The sequence below is a fragment of the Pezoporus occidentalis genome, unplaced genomic scaffold (assembly GCF_034315485.1).
Source record: "Pezoporus occidentalis ecotype Australia unplaced genomic scaffold, CSIRO_AGI_Poc_V1 ctg68, whole genome shotgun sequence".
Classification (NCBI taxonomy): domain Eukaryota; kingdom Metazoa; phylum Chordata; class Aves; order Psittaciformes; family Psittacidae; genus Pezoporus; species Pezoporus occidentalis.
In genome coordinates, this window is record NW_026916030.1 from 162,498 (window position 1) to 181,856 (window position 19,359).

The window sequence follows — 19,359 nt, forward strand, 5'->3', positions numbered from 1 at the left end:
TGCTGGCGTTTTGTCCGTCCTGGCGGTTGTGTGGGGGGAAGCGGGCGGCGGGCGCGGCCCGGCCAGGCCAGGCCAGGCCAGGCCAGGCCAGCTGCGGGGGTCCCGCCACACCAGCAGCCTGCCCTGCCTCCCCCTGTTCCGCCATGGAGAAGTACGAGGTGCTGCCTGCAGGACCAGGCCTCGTCCGTCAGGGAGGGGGTGGTTGCAGCCTTACTGGGGATGGTAGAAGGCACTGTGGCCTAGGGGCAGGCGTGTGGGTACGCTGGGCTGGTCTCCCTGCCGAGGGGAAGGGGAAGCCTGTGTGCCTCCCGAGGATGGGGTGGGCATGCGGGAGCCTGTCACCCTGCCGTGGTGATGCGTGGGGGGTGTCTGCAGGGAAAGCGGCTTGAAGGGACTTTTTGCGTTGTTGTTCTACTGCTTGCAAGTGACCAAGTGCCCGAGTGTTTCCTGTGCCCCGCAGGTGCTGGAGCAGCTCCAGCCTGGGGCCCTGGGCAGGATGCTGGTAGCTGAATTGAAAACGGAAAAGGGTGTGGAGAAGAAATACATAATAAAGCAGGTGAGAAGGTCGTCGCTAAGAAAACAAGAGTCCATTGGCACATTTGTTAATCTCTGTGACCCCTTTGATAGTAACAGACACACAGGTTGCTTGGCCCCTGGGTAAGAGTAGGCTTACATCTTATTGTGCTGCTGTTTTAGAAATTGGCTGATTCAGATCAGATTACTAGAATATTGAGGTTAAAAGTGGGAAATGGGAGCAGCCTATTTAGGTCCATCTGATGTGTTTTCACATTAGCTTGCTGCTACTGTGGCAGTACAAGAAAGGACTAGGTAAAACTGCTGTGGACTCATTTGAAACTGTTTCTGGCCAGCTCCCAGGGAGACTGTCCTAAACATTAGGGACTGGAGCTGTCACTGAAAATTTATGCCAATTCATGCAAAACTTGCAGTTCTAGTATTCTTGACAAGATTGCTCAGGCTTAAAATGTGCCTGTCTCTATATTATAATCTCATCCTTGTCTTTTGTTTGTTGCAGGTGCAGTGCATTAAAGAAAAGCAAGCAAATGAGGCCTTGAAGGAGGTATCAGTGCAATTTTTCTTCAGTACTTTATTGGAAAGACCAAAGTCTTTAACAGACCAATGTCTTTTATCTGTAAGGATTAACTAAGTAAATAGTCAAGATGTAAATCAGGTAGGACTACCTGAGGGATGTTCTCCCTGCTCTCTGCTTGGGTTTAGGTCAGTATTTTGTATTAATTCTCTTCTGTTTGAATATGTAGATTCAAATGGACAGCTGTTCTTAGAGGTTAGTCCTTTTTCAGCATTTGTATTTGTTTTGTGCTGAAGACAAAGAGCAAAGCTCGTTGTTTTGGCCTTTAAGTTTAAGGAGAATCTTCTGTTTATAGTTTTACTAATAACTCAATTTCTAGTTAATATGCTTCATGATGTGTTCTTTTCTGAGACCTGGACATTTTTTTATGTGAATGATTTAACTTCTTTTGTTATACTTTTAAAAAAAAAAAACTTGTTTCAATGCCTTGAGTAAGAAGCAACACTAGAAATACTATTATTGAAATGAATTTTGGCATTTTAAATCATGTGCAGTAGCAGATGATGGATTAGTCTCACAATGTCCAGCATGCATGATGTCTGCAGTTATAAATGAGTGAGAATACACATCTGTACAGATGCTTCATCCTGCTCAAGAGGTGATCTCTTTATGTACCAAGGCATTATTGAGATTTTGGTCCAATTTTTCTGCTCATGTATGTGTATATCGACATAAATGCAGTTATGCCAGCTGGGAGCATGGCTCTTAGAGTTCTTCTGTTGTGTCTGCACAGCTACAAACACAACTATAGGAGAATAAGGTGAATTCTTGCCTTTCACATCATCAGCAAACTTGCTGAAGTAATTGGTAATTGTTAAAGTCCTTACAGTGAAAACAGCTTCAAGGAGATAGATAAGCATCTCACCAGTGTCAATCTTGCATAGGGGTTACTGGAAATAATGGTTATGCTAGAAAAAGAATCTTGACTTTCATATTCTAATATGTGTTTTCAGGCTTAGGAATTGAAGAAGAGGGAGTGGTTCACATATCATCTCTCTAAGGATCAATTTATATCCTTGAATCTCACAAGGCTGTTGCAGCATTATATTGAGTAGAATCTCAATTAAATATTTTCCTTAACTTGGCACTGGCAGATGCAGATAGATAACAGAGCTTGCACACTGAAAGAATTTGAGCAGGCACATGACACAAACAAGTCGGGAACTGGCTTAGGATATTGTTTAAGGTTCCTGTTAATGGGAAGGACTGTAGCTATTGAAAGGTTTCTCTGTAATTTTTATTCTGTGCAGGCAATGAATTTGCTAAACCTTCATCACTCAAACATCTGTACTTACAAGGAATCGTTTGTGACTTGGGATAATAAGGTGAGAATGAAGGATTGGTTACACTGGAACACAGGGTTAACATTGTAGGCGTGTCAGCATTTTTGCAGGTTTAAATCTAGGGTTGTTGGTGTGAGATGCTAAAAAAAAAAAAAAGAGAGGTTATTTGATCTGAAAGGAGCCTGCTTTAACTCCTGAGTAGACATGCTGAAAAGCTGTGCAGATACGCGGACTGGAGTCGCTCGCATGTGGTACTGCACCTGACTCAGTTTCTGATATGAACCAGTGTGCAGTACTGATTTTGTGCCTGCATGAAGACCCTTTTAGAGGGGACTATGGGAAGCTGAAAGCCCTGACTCATTTACTTGCAGAATTTATTGAGTGCTCAGGCAAACTTTGTATTGATTTTTATGGATGTGTATTTGACTTGAATTGTCCCACATGGCTTTGGATAAGATGCTTGATGATTTTTATTTTTTTTGGTATTAAAAAGCTAATAAACAAAAAACCAAAACACCCCCAAAATCCCCCAAAACGACACGCATGGTATATTTTTAATAAAAGAGTAAATATTGTCTCCTCTGCAAGAGATTACTCATCTTGGAACACCCCTTGGTATTGGTGAGCAGCACACCCACCAGTTTGGCCAAGTGCTTGGTTTTATCTTTCTTACTGGATATAGGATTCCATACAAACAATTGGACAAAATTGGTGTGGTGTTTTTTGCAGGTGTCATGTCTGTTCCTTTATCTGGTAATGCAGCACTCAGGCCAAAGAGATCTTTCATCTGTCATCAAGGAAAAAAGGCAGAAGTTGGAAAAAATAACAGACATGGTAAAAAGTACAGAAAAAGCATCTGGTTGAACTGATAGAGTTCAACTGCTTTTATATTTCTCCCTTGCTATTCCCTCTTTCTCAAAGTCCTCCCTAAAACCTTCAAAGCACAGTGTTTTGCTGAAGGGTGCTTCAGAAGCTGTCTTCCAAAAGGTCCCTCTAAGTTATTCTATTTGTTATGCTTTAATGTATATTCCCCTCAATAGGTGATTCTGAAGTTCCTGGGACAGATGGTGGATGCTTTGTTTTATATACACAAACAAAATATTTTCCACAGGTGAGTAGAAATCTTGTTCTCTGTGTCTGACAGGTCACTGCTCTTTGCAGTGACATGGTTCAGCACAGCTGCTCAGAGGCAGTGATTTTTACTATTCCAAAAGGGGGAGTAGGAGCTAGAAATTCTGGTCTTCATATCCAGATGTGTAAAGATACAGGGAACATGTAGTTGTGTATCATTAGACTCCAGTTTCGCAGACTGACAGAAAATCTTTGTGTTGCAGAAATCTCAAGCCGTCAAACATACTTGTGACTGGTGAAGCATCCTTCATGCTTAGCGACTTCAGTACAGAAACACTTATGACAGATGAGATGAAATGGAAAATAAGAGTGGAAGAAAGTAGTTATTTGTTTTACTCTTTTTTTTTTACTTTAAAAGATTTGGTTAGGGTGGATATTCTTTAGCCCTCAGAAAAATCAGCCAAAGAAGAACTAGCTTTCCCTCCTCCTTTTCTACATTACACTATTTGCCTTCTAAAGTGTGAATAGGATACTCCTAGGCAGTTGCCTGCAGTTCCCTGCTCATAACTGAAAGCTATAGGTATGTCTGAGTCTCAGGCCTCTGCAACACAGGGTTTGAATCCGTTTTAGCTTGATATATATGCAGTAACATCTTAGAAAATTGCTCAGTAGTTACAGTGTGTTTTAGTCTCTTGTGATGTCTCGCCAGTAAAAAGTGTCTAATCTCTGCAGAATATACCTTAATTATTTTTTGACATAAAATAATTGCCTGCAGTTCATTCATGTGCAAACAGAAACTATATATAGTACAGTGTTAGCAACATTACTGCATAACTTGTGTTTCAACAGATAGCAAGTCTTGGATGGCTCCAGAAACATTCGATTTTATTTTTACTGAGAAATCTGACATCTGGTCTCTAGGTTGTATTCTACTTGACATGATGACCTGCTTTATTCTGAATGTATGTAATAATGCTTCATTATAGATTAAAATATGGGCCTACTAGGATGTCTGTAAGCAAGTGTGTGAAAGCTCTTCTGATAGCACACTTTTCACAGGGAGAAGAGATAACTTCATTACTGCAGGATATTAGACAGGATACAAGCCATCTTGAGGGGGTTCAGACAGTAATGCAGAATGGAGATAACAGCTCTTTGACTTTATTTCCAGTTTTATTTATGATGCTACAGATTCAGCCCAGCATGAGACCCACAGCAGAGTGAGTTCTGGATTCTTGCCTTTCATTTTTTTGGCTTGTTTTTTTTGGTCCTAAGCCTCACCTACCTTCACAAAGATGAAAATGTTAGCTGCTCTTTGAAAGAACTCGAGTCAAGGGTGCTGATCATACTGCCATGGCAAATTGAGTTATTAGAAAAGTCAGTGGCTTGGTGATTGTTCAGAAGTGGGCATTTTGATAGAGTTACTTCATAAAATCATGTTGTACACAGTTTTACAAGCCATTAACTTGAAGCCTAAGCATGGCTTGCTTAGTGTAAATGCTTTCTTTAGCTGTTTTGTAGTAAATTGTTTAAGTTCTATCAAAAATAATCTAGTCTTGAGAAGAAATACTAGGTTTTTATATCAAAATGAAACAAAGCCTACAGATTTTCTTTGTAACTTACCATTTCTAACTTACTGGTTCTGCTTTTGTCTCTTGTAATTCTAGAGATCTGACTGATGTTCCGTTTATCAGGGACTACCTGACTGCTGCTGGTGCACCTTCAGTAAAACTGAAAACGTCTTTGCCTCCCAAAATAGTAGATGTGCTCCTTGAGGGAGGAATTGAAAATGTCCTAGGTAATAAGTTAAATGAAATTGGTAGTGATTTTCATAGGAATTAAACCTGTGTGTTTTCTAGTCAGCATGTGTTTTATTTGAAAATTAATTATTGGGCATTAATTTTACTTGAAATAAAGTGGGATGCTATTTGGAGGAAGGATTTTACACAGCCTTTATATAACCTTGTAAGATTATCAGCCACACCTACTGCACCAGTAAATGGGGTCAGACCATTCCTTAGAAAACTGATGAGGCCCACTTACTTTGTCTACATTCTAACAATGTTTGCCAAATTATGCCAACAAAGGATCTGCTCCATTAATTCCTTCCAAATAAGGAAGTTATTTTCTTAATCTGAAGAGGCTATCGGAATAATGCATTTAGATCCCCTATTTCTGCTCTGATTTAATATTCTAATAGGTCCCCAAAGTATATAATGCCAAATTCACAGATTATGCAGGTGGATCATAACATTTTGTAGTGTTTAAGTGTTTGATTTAGGGGAAAAGCTTTCCTTTTTTTCAACAATAACAAATTACAATTTTTTCATTAATATGAATTCACATCTTGCACAAAATAGAGAAAATTTGCGTGCTTTCTCTAAGTGTTTGTATCTAATGGTTAAAGGAATTTTCTTGGTTTATTTAGAAATCATGCAGGCTTTCTGGCATATAGAATTAGTACAAGTGAAAGCCATTCAGCACCTCACCAGCTTCATAAGAGATAAAAGTGGTAAGTCACTATTTTATTAATGAACTTGTTTTGTAACTGCTTTTATTGCACAGGAGAAGTTCTTCACCTTATGAGAAAAATAGGCACTGAAAAAAACCTTAGTGATATTTTAATTGGCAACTCATTGAATTGGCAAACTGACATTTAAGGAAGAGAATTCATATCAGTGCTGGGCAACTTGAGGATAATGCCTAGGGCTAAAAGAGTGATAGAGCAAAAGAAAGCTACGCATGTCTAATTCCTGTATGTTTAATAAAGCAGTGTGAGTGAAGACTATACTTTCTTCTGGCATCTGTACATTTTTCAGATTACTCTTTCAGGTCAAGGTTAGTGTTTTCAAAGCACCATGTTACCTCAGTTATTTAATGTGCTGTCATTTGATAGCATTTCAGTGCTAGCATTAGCTTATCAGGCTTAAACACAGAGGTGTTCATATCTAATTGATAAGGAAAAAGTGATTTACTTTTCTTAGTTACCCATGTCTTCAATTCTGTTACTGAAGAAAGCTTTACTCAGTAGATCAGCAGGGTTTGGTTATAAATAATCAAACAAATGGATCTTTGTGATTCTCATTCAATTCTATTGACAACAATACAAGGCTGTGCACACATCTGATTGGCTTGTTTGTCACTTCTGCTCTGTGACTTACCATGACTGCTCACATCTTTGAAGATGCTCAAAATGTAGTCCATTCAACATTAGTCAATTCAACATGTAGTCAATTCAACATTTCATCATGCATTTGTGGATACAGTGAATAGTTGTATTAGCTATTCCAAAAGTTCAGTGTCTTCCTAGAACTAGGAGACCTAGTGAAATACTTTTAGCCACAGATCCTGGAAAGCATGGGTTTGGGCTCATGCACGGTGTTCTACCCCACAGCTTGCTACGTGACCAGTTAACCATGCCAATCTGACTTACCAGCAACATGCTGGCTGCACTTAGTTTGCATAGCCTTGCAGCTGCCTCTATTGAAGAGACATTTCCCACGGAGACTACAAAATTCACTCTGTATTGTTCCACCTGTACTAGCATTTTGTTCTCTCTGATTTAAAATATTATTCTGCTGTATTACATCGCCTTTATGGAAAAAAAGGGACTTAAATTTACTTGAAACTGGAACTTTTGTGTTTTGGAGTATAGATATCCACTCAGTGTTTGAAGCTCTGAAACTGAACGTTGTCTCAACTCTTCCCCCCAGCCTCTCCCTATCTGCTGATGGTCACAGAATTGGTCACTTTTGCCACGAAGACTCATGTAGATTCTCTCAAGTTACAAGTAGACGGTTGCAGTTTATTGCTTGAAATTCTTAATCCAGGTACAGTTATGAGACTTCCAATTTATACTGAGTAATACAGCCTTATCTTGTAAGTTAGATGTAGCATATAAGGTTTTAAATGGGTTCAGTAATGCTTTTAAGGGATAAATGAAAAGTAATAGAGAAATTAGCTGTAAGATCATGGATTCTCATGGACTTGATTCAGGACTGGCATACATGATTTCTGTGTTAATGTTAATTTTAAATACAGGTTACTAATCTTAGGCTACCAAGTTTCATGTTACGTAGAGTGTTACTAGAGTGTGTAAATAAGAGACTCTCAGTGTCCTGGTATTTGAATTTCAAGCCATAAAACTGTGGTTTGGTCTCTCGTGTGGTCCCTGCTGTCACTTGCTTGGCAATTTACCTGAATAACACCTGATAATGATATAAGCTTGAAAACAGTAAGAATTATGTTTCAGAAAAAGAAAAATTTAAATTAACTTTGGGATACGTTATGTTAAGAAATGCTGTTAACTGAATGTTTTACTTGCACTGACAGCAGGGGGCTCAGGCTTTGTTCTGTTCAAATGTTTACTTCTGACAGCTCTAGAACTGGATATGATGATGGTCCTGGATGAGAATTTGATCAGCTCTCTGTTAGACACAGTGAGAAAACACTCTGACAGTGAAGAGTTACTTTCATTGTTCTGCACATTACTGATGACGCTTTCAGCCAGCGGTGGGTGACCTGGTTCATTTTTGGGGAATATTCTTGTGTTTCTGCTTTTGTAATCTAAGATATAATACAGAACTTGTGACTTCACTGGGAGATGTGGATGTCTGTAGGTATTGGTTTGATAGTGGTAATATCGGTAAGATAACACTCTAGAAAGTGTAAAATACACTGCTGAGGCTTCAGGTACTTACAGGACCACTCTAATACATGCAGTTCTGTATTTCATCTTGTTTTGAAAACAAGGTAGAGACTGTGCATATAGTAGTGCTTGGGAGAATGGGGCCATAGAACCTGGATTCTATTTTTGACTGTGCCATGGTGAATTGAAATCCTTCTACCTAATTGTTCCTTGTTTTTCTCCTGAGATTTTAGTTGTTAAATACTTGCAGTATTTTTTACCTGTCTTGAGTGTCCGTTCAACAGTCATCAGAAGACTGCTTTTCTAAATGCTTACAGAAGAATTTAGCAGGAAGAGGTTAATCTTATTAAAAAAAAACCCAAAATGTAAAAAGTGTCATGTACAAGTAAACTTATCTAAGACCAAACTACTTCTAGAGTGTCCCCTAATTCTAAAGCTGAGGTAACTTGAATTACTAAATTGCAAACACTTGAAAAATAGCAATTTATACCCTCTGAGTCCTTTTCTGCTCTGTAAATTTCAGATCTGCAAGGAAAAAAATGGCCAAACATCTGTTTGAAAGGGTCACTTGTGCTGAGCACTGTGCTTAAGTGCATCTTGTTAAAGACCTTTGGTCTGTTCTCTTGCTTTTGTCTGGTTGATGGTATCATGTTGCTGGTTTGTTATCGCTGTTTAAATACGGTGAGTGCTCTCTGTTGTGAGGACAGTGAGTGGGACAAAAATAACCAGATTCTATAGAATTTATTTTCTTGTGGTTTTTTCCTTTTTTTTTTTTCTTTCCAGAAGTCATTGCAGAGAATCTGTGGGAACTTGGAGTAATTCCAGACCTTCTGTCAATTTTAAGAAATTTTATTCATAATGAAAATATCTGCCTCCCTTGCTGTGGGGTGCTCTGGAGCCTGGCTGTGAGTGGTGAGTAGAACACAGCAAGTGTTGTGCCTAGACTGACAAAAGGCAGCAGGTATTGTATCTGAATTCAGACATTCCTGTTGCTGGGACTGGATTTTACTCCTTTCTCCCATTCTAGAGAGATGTCTCCTCAGCAGTACTAGAATAACTTCAAGCGACCCAGAGTTAAATGTGAGAAAATTAAATACTAATTCAGACTTTTTAGCAAGCTTTTTTGTGATAAGGTGTCAAAGGCAAATTTTTACTGTTTGGGCCAAGATACAGCTTATGAACAGGCTGTCAGAAATGAAAGGGTACACACAGTTTTGCTCTGTGCAGTGCAAACAGCATATCAGATTAGCTATCAGAATAGCATTTGGAATGAATAACATTATTGCTTTGTGTCACACTTATCTTGGCAGCACTGAGCTACATCTTGAGCTGGACATCTCCTAGAGACTTGCTTTACCAAAAGAAATGTGCTTAGCAAGGTGGCAAGTGTATTCTTCCCATTGCCTCAGAACTAAACTAGCATCACCCCACAGAGTTGAAGAGCCACAAGTCATAGCTTGAACTGACCCCTTCTTATGAGAGCACACTGGGAGTTTTTTAGGGGATTTATTTCTGTGGCATGTTTTTTTATAGGTGTGTGGTGTTCTACTCATCCAGGAAGGCTGAAAGCACAGGATTCCCTCAGTGCAGCAAACCACCCATTTGATTTATGTGACTAGCCAAATATCCATCCTGCAGACCATATTCTGTCAGAAAGATGGCTATTTTTTAAGATTTCTTGCTGTGATCCCCATGTAGAATTTCAATGGCAAAGAAAACTAGTTGCTGGAGAAGTTCAACTTTCTGCAATAAACATTACTATTTATTAGTCCTCTAAAATTTGATTTGTTTTTTTTATACATCTTTATATGCCTTCCCTCTGCTGTTGTCCATCCTAAGATAATATCTCATTGCTCCAATACGAACATGCATTAAGATTTTACTCATATAGTTTGACATAAAATGTGTGTATGAGATTAGTTGATTAAATAATGCTGATGCTTTTCCTTTTTGTTCTGGTAATTCAGAGACTAACATAGACCGTGCATTGCTGGCAAGAGCTGTCCCTGTTGTCTTTGAGGTCCTTCAAGAGCACATCCAGAACGGAGCCATTGCAGAGTCTGCTTGCTCGGCTCTATGGGCACTGTCACTCCAAGGTGTGTTTTCCCTCTCTCCTTGTCCCTAGAAAAGACTGGTGTACCAAACATGCCTTGTCAGTGGTGATCTTTGAAATACAGGCTGCTTGATCTCAGCACGCTCTGCAGGTGGCAGCAGAGTTAGGAACTTGCATCCTCTCTTAACCAGTCTTCCCTGGGCTCACTCTTTAACACCCCCCGATGAAGGTATTATTGATGAGCTGTAGCAATTGTATAACTGATGCTGCTGATGGTTACTGTAGTGATAGGCAGCTACAACAACCCGTGTTGTGCAGAGAGCTCTCTGGCCTATCTCTTAAGACCAAGGATCCCATTTGTGTTATGCCTTTGATGACAGCATTAGTGTGCAGCATGGGCTGGGAGGCTTCTTTTTATGCCATTTGCTTTGTAAATTTGGAATAATGTTTCGGATTAAAAAAAAATAAAATACATCTTTCATGATCATGTGCACTAAGGAATGCATCCTTCAGTACTACTGTCTTATTTCTTCCTCATGCAGAATATTGCCATATGTTTACCTACTGCCCTGTGCTTATGCCATTTTTCCATGAGGAAGAGCCAAGTAAAACACCCTAAGTGATCTTGTTTCTCATATCGACCAGCAGAACAGGTTGACTGTTCAGGACTCTTCATTCCTTTTGGCTTGGATAATGAAATGGAATCTTGACATAGATGATGTATCATAAGTTTCTCCTGCACCCCTGGATCAACTCATGGAGTGACCACATTTGGCCTTTTTTTACTGCAGTACAGGCTTTCACATGCTTTCTTCATAACTTTTATTGCATATTAAAAAAATCACTTCAGAAACAGGAAGCAGAAGTTGAAATACTGATCAGTGTAAAGGCTTTTGAGCCTATTGAAGTTTTGGGGGTTTGTGTGTTTGTCTTTGTTCCTCAGGTTGCTTAACTGAAAATGAGTATGAGCCCACAACAGCACTTCTGCTGGATGCGCTCAGGATGAACCCAGGAAGACCAGTGCTGGTGAAGAATGCCTGCCTGGCACTAGCAAGCCTTCTAAGGCTATCTGGTAGTGTTCAGCAATTCTTTTATTAATTGCACATTAGCTCAAAGTGGATGTTTCAATATAGATCGAGAGTTCATGGTGGGATTGGGACTGACAGCTGCTCTCCTGAGTTAACCTTTTCTTGCAGGGCTGGAAGAGGAAATAGTGAAACTGGAGGTGGGAATTTGTTTTCTTCCCGTGGACCCAGCATGCGTGTATGAGAAGTATTGGATCAGCACAAGCTGGTCTGTTAGTAACTTGAGAGTGTTTTGTTACTTATGATGAAATCGCTTCAACTGTATAAAAGGGTAAAACTGAATCAATATGAAAATGGTAAACACTAAAATACCGCTTTGCCATTGCATGATGGTGTCAGCTGCCTACGTGGTCTGCTAGCTGTTCCCAAATACGCTTCAGAATAGCTTTTAGGAAGACTGAAAATAAAGGGCATGACTTTCTGGAAAAATATCACACATGTGCTAGCTGGAACAGGGGGACTGGAAAGCAGGCAATGCAGCCTGCAGCTACCGAGTAGCCCAGCAGTGTTTGTTTCCCTTTCAGAAACAGCAGCTTTCAGACTTGTAATGGATTCAAAAGGCAGTGGAATAAACCTGATCAAAGATGCCTACTGCCTTCACTTTGATGATCCAGAAGCAGTGGAAAATATCTGTATACTGATTAATGAGATGATTCAGTATGGTGAGATGGGGTGGTGTTTGTCGTGTCTCTTCCTGTCCCCTGCCCCCAAAAGGTAGTAAAAAACCTGGAGCAGCATCTGCTGAGGGACATCTTTGTTGCTCACGGGAAAGACTTGCTCTGTATCTAAGAGAGAGGATTAATTCCAACTGGAAGTTCATCCCCCTTGTTCTTGAATAATAAATGCCACTCTGCTGTAATGTTGCAAGTTCTCTCACCTTCTGTGTGTAGATCTGTCCTCTCTCTGCTGTTCTTTAGTTCCTACTGAAACTATTGGCAGTTGTGCTAGCAACCGTAAATGACCCTGTTCATCTACATTACAGAGGATATTGTGCTGGATATGCTGTCCCAGAAAATGGAAGAACTACTGTTTGAAATAAAATGCCAGTTTCCATCTAGCATGGTATGTAGAAGTCATGGAGATAGAGTGGATACTTAGTATGTTATTTCTGGTTATGGATTTTATAGTTCTCAAGTAGCTGGAATTACATAGTGCAGAATTTTAGAGTTAGGTGTAATAGGGTGAAGGGTGCGTTTGTATGAATATATGTAACCACTGAAAACAAGTAGTTGGAGGTTTTCTTTATGATATACTGCATTGACTTAGTACATTCTTCATACTAAATCAGGAACGTTTACAGGAATAAAGCGTAAGTATGTTACAGCCAATTGCTTGTTTTGCAAGTAGCATCCTTAAAAACAAACCAACCCCCAAATACCTTGTGACCATTTACCTGAAGATTTAACTTACTTTTTTCAGTATGACTATTTGAAATTTAGTGTAACTGTTGAAACTACATGTTGTGGTTTAACCACAGCCCATAACTAAGTACCACACAGCTGCTGCCCCCTGGATGGGATGGGAGATGCTGTGGTATGGAATACCCCTTTGGCTAGTTCAGGTCAGGTGTCCTGTCTCTGCTCCCTCCTGGTTTCTTGTGCCCCTCCTCACCGGCAGAGCATGAGACTGAAAAGTCCCTGATCAGGGTAAATGCTACTGAGCAACAACTAAACTATTGGTGTGTTACCAGCATCATTCTCAGATTAGCACAGCACTGCACCAGATACTAGGAGGAACATTATCTCAGCTGAAAGTGGAACACACCAGCAACAGCACAGTTATTCAAGCTATTTAACGTTACACTAACACTTCCCTTGCTATGGCTTGCTGTCAGGAAAGCAGTAATTGGAAGTTTGTTCATCGAGCCAGTGAAACTGGCTAGCCCTTTAACTTTGCTCTTTTTGGTTATGCATTTTGCCTGCTTACATAATTTGCCAGTTACACACAAACTGGTTCTCTACTGTCTCCTGCAGGCACTGTCTGCACCACTTTAATGAACACTGCAGCTGTTAGTGTAGGGGGGAAAAAATCAGAAGCAAGCAGGCTCCCTCTTCTGCTGTAAACCTCACTTGTTGTTCCCCACATCCCCTGGTGACAGCAAAGACATACAAGGCCAGAACACTCTTGTTCTGGCAGTACAGTGTGTGAGATGCAACTGCTAAATCTCTGAAGCCCATTCCTTGTTACCTTCCAGTATCCATTTAGATAATTTAAATCACAGCATTAGTCTTCACTCTGCTAATTACAGTTGCTTTGGATTTTGTAGAGTTGGACCCCACATGTTTAAAACAGCAGCCACTTTAAAGACGTGTGTTAGACACTGTTTTTATTAATGAGTATAAAAATAAGGGAAGCAACAAGGTAATCTTAAACAACTCTCATTCCTCTCCAGGAGATAATAACCCTTGTGGATGCAACACTTTTGAGACTGCAGAAGTGAAAGAAATTTTTGCATAAGAACAAGACTTGTACTTCTTCAGTGAGACAAAAGCTCCACAGAGATTTTTAGAGATTTTTCTCACCAGAAGGATTAATATAAGGCTATTAAAAATACATAAACAATTATAGATCTTGTTGATTTTAGGTACCACAGCTATTAGACTAGCAGCAATAATTAAGAATTCACCCTACTTTGTAGACTGTGAGGTATTTTAAATAAAGACTTTCGTCTTGGGAATTTCAGCAAAGCAATGACAGTTTCTTCTTTCATCTGTTGTAATTTAAAATACTTCAACTTATTCAGAAATATAACTCATGAAGTACTTCACAAATGCAGGTATTGGTTGCAGGTACTGGTTACAGCTATTGTTGAAACACAGTGTTAGGCATCAGAAAGGGGGTGCCAGCAGTAGTCTCGGGTGGCAGCGTTAACATACCAGGTCAGGAAGTACTGTCTCTTGATTATTTTTTTTGAAGTTGCTGCTGTCAGTTCCAAGTTATTTCTAAATTTGCCCAGGAAAGTAACACGAAAACAGCAAATGCTGTAGATAAAAACACAGGGGTAGAATCATTCAAGTTTTACAATTTTTGTTGTTAGACTTGTTCTTAACAGCAGCTTCCCATTTCTTTTTCTCTAAGGTGTACAGTCTCATTGCTGCTTGTGCATCCTGAACCTAAAAAGTAACAGAACAAACAGGAGGCTTAATAAAACATAGCTGATATGGGTTAAGAACATTATTATTAATAAGCAGCTAACTCATCATTTTAATGGTGAGTCTATTCTTCTCTTATTCTGCTGCCCACTGAAAGAAAGGAAGTAACGGCTGCGATTCAGTAGTAGGCTCTCGCTATTTTATCCAACCTGTCACAGTACAACTGTGCAGAATTCTGCTTTTAAGGGAAGCAAGTCAATATTTGGGAATTGCTTTTTTTCCCCTGGGGATCTTAAAATAACGAGAATTAATGACATTTACACAAAATACGGTTGACTTGTGCAAAGATAGTTTATGAAGATAATAATCCAAGCGGCATGAGACATGTAATGGTAAACAAGCTAGATGACAATCCTGCTGCATGCTGGCATCTAAGCAGAGCTTGTTAACTTTGAGAGGCTAGAATGAACCCACAGTATCCTGTACTGAACCCAGATCCTAGAGCTAATGTGTAGTACCTTCTTGATCTACCCAAAAATGTATGTTAAGAGGAGTTACATACCGAGCAGTGCTCTGATGTCTGCACTTGAACATTTAGCAGTTTCTCACAGAGCAGCTTCAGTGATGGCCTCCCATTCTGGAGACAGAAAAGACAGAATCATGTCCTGCACTACTTAAAATCCATATAGAGATGTGTGTGTATGTATATAAAAACACTCATTTGCATAAGCCTCAAGATATGGCACATCTCAGCTTCTACTGGTGACCTGTCAAGAATAATGAATTGAGATTTATGTTTACGCTACTGAGAGGATGTTGTGTATTGCTGTAACCCTTGGATCTATGTCTGGGGTGCTTTGTTGTGAAAAAGGACACCCTAGTATGTAGCTGTGAAAGTTGAAACATTTCCCCATAACCTGACACTTTACTCCTACGGTTGAAACAGAAACTTGAAGCCTTTTTTTTTAATATCCCTATGGAAATGGTACCATTAAAAAGATGGCATAAGCCTTACCAAAGTAGAACTTTACCATTTTATTTTGCTATCCAGAAAAGCACTGTGAAGACCATGCAAGTGCTAAAGAATGGGAAAGTCACTGAGTTTTATGCACAGGTATTAATTGTAATGTTTGTACTGAACCAAAGTTACTTATTGATGTATTGCAAACACTAAGAAAGGATAAAACTAGATTAATATTTCAATTGACAAAAAGCAGGCATCCCTGTTTCAGGTGGGAAAGAAGAAATAGGGTCAGGTAGAGGCAAGTAGGGCTGAGCTAGCACTGGAAGACAGCAGCTCATGAGTCAGTTAACTGAGTTGAAGGGCATCTTCCCATCAGTCTCTTACCTTGATTCCGACTCTCTGTCTGAAAGGTTTGTATCTTTGTGTGTCACGTATCTTCTTCTGAGGATGATCAAGAAACAGGACCTAGAAGAAGTTACATTTACAGTCCAAAGTGTGCTGCTGCATGAAACTTTAATAGAGCTGAACGTACAGCTTCGTGCTGCTTCATTCCATCCATGAGAGGGTTCAAAACCGTGAATGGACAAGACCCAGATCATCCAGACCCTGGCTGGATTCAAAGAACCACAGTTCTACTTAGTATGAGAAACAGAAATTAATCTGAAGGCACCACCTGTAGAGACTACCTCTGCAGTGCTGCTGATGTAAGGTACCTGTCTGGTGACACCAACCAGATTGCTAAGTTTTGGGTACTAAGCAGATTTTTCATCATTCTGCTTCTTTCCTGCCTCTTTAGTAGGCAGGTAAGTGCTAGCAGCACCATCAAGCAGTTTGAAAGCTGAAGAACCCTAATGAGCAAGTGACTAGGGCTGTAACTGTTGCAGTATGAAATGACAAGAAACTAAGATAGCAATAATAAAGCTGTAGTTTCTAGAAGTTCAGGTTTGTTCATCTGATCCAGAATGCTGTACTAGAAAATTAATCTAAAAATTACTGCAGCCTTTTCCTAAAAATACAAGATGTGGAGACATGTACTTTTAGATCATTCCGCAAAGCGTGGCCAACTAAAATCCTTCCGTTCAAGATGTCAGCAACTTCCTTCTGAACTGTTTTAAAATCTTCACCTAAAAATACCACAAAAGGAAACACTTTCTATTAGATGCAGGAGACAGATGAGCAAGTTATAAAACTAAAAAGCTGTCTCTTTTCTGTGAAAGCAATTGTATCCTTGGGACTGTAGTTACACAAATTGGCACAGCACACTAAATCCTCTCCTTGTTAGAACAGCACAGAGAATTCCATAAAGAGCATAGCACTAGAAGTAAATAAACTTTCTATTATTCCCATATCGTTATCCACACATACATTTCTGCCAGGGCATTAGTGACCACTCTGTAAAAAGTACTTCTTCCCCCATCTTTTCTTGGCATTCCGGCTACGTTTTGTATTCCATTTCCCAACATAGGATTAAAACTTTTCCAAGCTCAGCCACCAGTGCTTCTGTGACAGCCTGTTAAATTTTCCCTCCTTAACAAACCTTTTCTGGGGAAAATAATACCCTACCTGTATTTATATTCTCTGGGCGGATGCCACTGACAGCAGTTCTGTAATCGGTCACCTTTTCCGTAGGCTTGACATACTTGTCATAAACACACTTTCCAAACTGGTTGACAATGGACACGCGAGCCACGATACTGTCCTCTCCCTTGGGTCCTGCTCCCACCATCTCACAGTCCATGGCCACAGCTCGCGTCAGCCTAAAAGACAAACGGCAGCTCAGTGATGCCTGTGTCACAGGGCCCACAGAGCAGCGTTCGTGAGGCTCCTGTGTGGACAGGAACAGGAAACTCAGCAGTTTGTCAGTTTATGCTGCGCACCCGATAATCACGCTTACGAGAAGATGCTCTCAAAGGCTCTGCTGCTATCCTTCCTGCTGGAATGCCACTCACCCTTCAAAAGCATCTTCCTTAACCAGCACCTGCTTCACGGACTGACTGGATTGACCTGTTTCAAGTCCCAGATTTCTTCGTGCAATTCTTGCTGCTTCACATCCTATTGCTGCTTCGATATCTTTTGGATCGACGTCGTCAAACCAGATTTCAGCCCTGGTAAGTACAGATTTAATTGCATTTGGCGGTTTTAAAGCACTCTCATCTTTATAGTGTAGAAAAAGCATTTATTTTAAAATCAAGAAATCGGCTCTGTGACAATTAGTTAAGTACTGTCACCTCTGCAAGTTCCTTGCTATACTTGCAGGGTAGGGAGAAATAAGAGGCATGCTGACACAAAGCTTAGTTTTTGCGTGCAGCTGGTTTGAGTGTACTCCTCTGCTCCCTATGTACACCTCCCAAGATAAATGTTCACGTCAATGTATGACACCTGAAGTACTCACTCTTTGAGTTGCTGCTCCACATGTTCTTCAGCTTTCCTCCTCTTATGTTTTATATCATCTTTCTCCTTTAAAACATCACCATGTTTTGTTTTATCTTTGGAGTCTTTTTGATTGCTTCTGGTTCCATTCATATTCTTAACCATTGCAACCCCCTTGGGTTTTGCCTTAGCCAAAGGAGAACTGTATTTACCAGAACCACTGTCCATTTTATTTGTGGATCTGACCTTTACCACATTCCCGTTCCCATTGGTAACCAGGACTTCTTGGCTGTTTCCTGCTTTGAGTAGTTGTGTCTTTTTGGTGTATGTCTGACATGTAGTGAGGGACTCGTTGGAGCTATTTGCCTTTTGCCTCAGTAGCTAAAACGACAAAACAAAACAAAATAAACCCCAAAACAAAAGTATTATCTACCCCCGCTTCCGACCCCACCATCGTTCCTGGGGGGCTCACAGAATTCCAGGCTGGAAGGGACCTCAAGGATCACCGGGTGCAACCTTAAATGGCTCCCGGCATTCCGCTTTATGTATTGGCCGCAAGCTCGAGCCTTTCTTCATCGCCACGCACGTGGCGGAACCGCGCTCAGGCCCTGGCAGCGTGGCCCAGTCCGCCCCGGGGCCCCTCCGCATCCCCGCTGCCCCTCACCTCCTGCAGCGCCTTCCAGTTGGAGGAGAACTCCCGGGGGCTGCGGGGGGGACCCGCGGCCGCCGCCGCGTCGGTGCCTTTCGGCGCGTTCGCTTCCCCGCGGCCCCTCCAGCCCTTCCTCCTCCCGCGGGCCGCCTCGGGCTCCCCGGGGCTCCGGTTCGCCATGCGGGGCAGGCGGCGCGGCCCCACGGCGCCACAGCTACCGCTCCCCGCCACTCCGGCGCCGCACCGGCCGGGCCGGGAACGCGGACCCGCGCTTCGGTTCCGGGCTGCGCGGCCTGCGCTGCGCGTGCGCCCGGGGCCTGCAGCCGCTGTGGGCCGGCGCCGCGGAGCGGAGGGGTTGGCCACGGGCACGGGCACGGCGGCGCAGGGCCCGTCCCCCGCGGGCGCCCCTTGCGCTCGGTCGCGGCGCCGGACGGAGCTCGGGGCTGGCTCCGGCCAACGGGAGGCTGCGGACGTTGCGCAAACCGTCCCGAGCCGCCCCCGCGGCGGGACCGTGTTTGCTCGGACCCTGCGCTCTGCCCTCCCGCGCCACGTGATGCCTCGGGCCCGAGGTCAACTCCTCCGCCCCGGGCCGCCGCCGTCCGCGGCTCCTGCAGCATGAGCGGGGCCTGGGCGCTCCTGGTGCTCCCCTGGGCGCTCTGCTGGCCCGCGCCGCTGCGAGAGGTGAGTCCGGCCTGCAGAAAACGGCGTTTCCAGGAACGCTTTTGTATTTCTAGGAAAAAACAAGCCGTCAGACTCGGAGCGGCTTCCTCTGCGTGGCTGCTGTGCAGCCCATGCTTAGTGTGAAATAAAGCCACGAGAACTTGGCATCAGTGCCTGTTGAGTCGCTCACTGTGTGCTTTGCAGGTTGGGTTTAGTTAACGACAGTCTTGTATCCGGTTATTTTTTTTTTTTATAAACCAGTAAATTGTTGTTCTCACAGAAATTTCTGGGCGCTTTGGATGCAGAAGATGTTTTCTCGTATTTTGGAACCAGCTCAGTGTCCAATGGTATGCGTCTGTTGGTTCATTTCTAATCC

At 41.8% G+C, this 19,359-nt stretch overlaps 3 protein-coding genes across 12 annotated transcripts in view; 2 read left to right on the top strand and 1 right to left on the bottom strand.

The window, feature by feature from the left end:
- Positions 1–86: 86 nt before the first annotated feature.
- On the top strand, positions 87–13,935 carry STKLD1 (serine/threonine kinase like domain containing 1). 4 transcript variants are annotated; one of them, XM_062640976.1, is made up of 19 exons: positions 87–158; positions 461–556; positions 1,034–1,081; positions 2,359–2,433; positions 3,121–3,225; positions 3,432–3,502; positions 3,726–3,841; positions 4,312–4,424; positions 4,522–4,682; positions 5,130–5,260; positions 5,891–5,974; positions 7,176–7,292; positions 7,840–7,974; positions 8,894–9,022; positions 10,078–10,206; positions 11,107–11,235; positions 11,773–11,910; positions 12,231–12,310; positions 13,641–13,935. In XM_062640976.1, the coding sequence occupies exons 1-19, from the start codon at positions 144–146 to the stop codon at positions 13,686–13,688; spliced, it is 1,920 nt and encodes a 639-aa protein (XP_062496960.1). In that variant the 5' UTR covers positions 87–143; the 3' UTR covers positions 13,689–13,935. The 4 variants fall into 4 exon arrangements, with proteins under 4 accessions (XP_062496960.1, XP_062496963.1, XP_062496964.1 ...); XM_062640979.1 differs by having other exon boundaries at positions 8,897–9,022; XM_062640980.1 differs by having other exon boundaries at positions 5,157–5,260.
- REXO4 (REX4 homolog, 3'-5' exonuclease) lies at positions 13,560–19,331 on the bottom strand. 2 transcript variants are annotated; one of them, XM_062640984.1, is made up of 8 exons: positions 19,262–19,331; positions 17,697–18,055; positions 17,254–17,409; positions 16,868–17,061; positions 16,340–16,428; positions 15,689–15,769; positions 14,903–14,977; positions 13,560–14,361 (listed from the first exon to the last, which is right to left on the bottom strand). In XM_062640984.1, exons 2-8 carry the CDS (start codon positions 17,900–17,902, stop codon positions 14,260–14,262), a joined length of 903 nt encoding a protein of 300 aa, XP_062496968.1. In that variant the 5' UTR covers positions 17,903–18,055; positions 19,262–19,331; the 3' UTR covers positions 13,560–14,259. The 2 variants fall into 2 exon arrangements, with proteins under 2 accessions (XP_062496968.1, XP_062496967.1); XM_062640983.1 differs by lacking the exon at positions 19,262–19,331 and adding an exon at positions 18,339–18,517.
- The window catches only part of ADAMTS13 (ADAM metallopeptidase with thrombospondin type 1 motif 13), a 20,545-nt gene continuing 19,877 nt past the window's right edge, over positions 18,692–19,359 (top strand). For all 6 annotated transcript variants that reach the window (XR_009968949.1, XM_062640971.1, XM_062640975.1 and 3 more), the window contains exons 1-2: positions 18,692–19,004; positions 19,264–19,330. Coding sequence is in view for 5 of the 6 variants with exons in the window: in XM_062640971.1 (XP_062496955.1) it covers positions 18,939–19,004; positions 19,264–19,330 (133 nt within the window). In the remaining variant the exon portion in view is untranslated. The remainder of the gene's footprint in view (positions 19,005–19,263; positions 19,331–19,359) is intronic.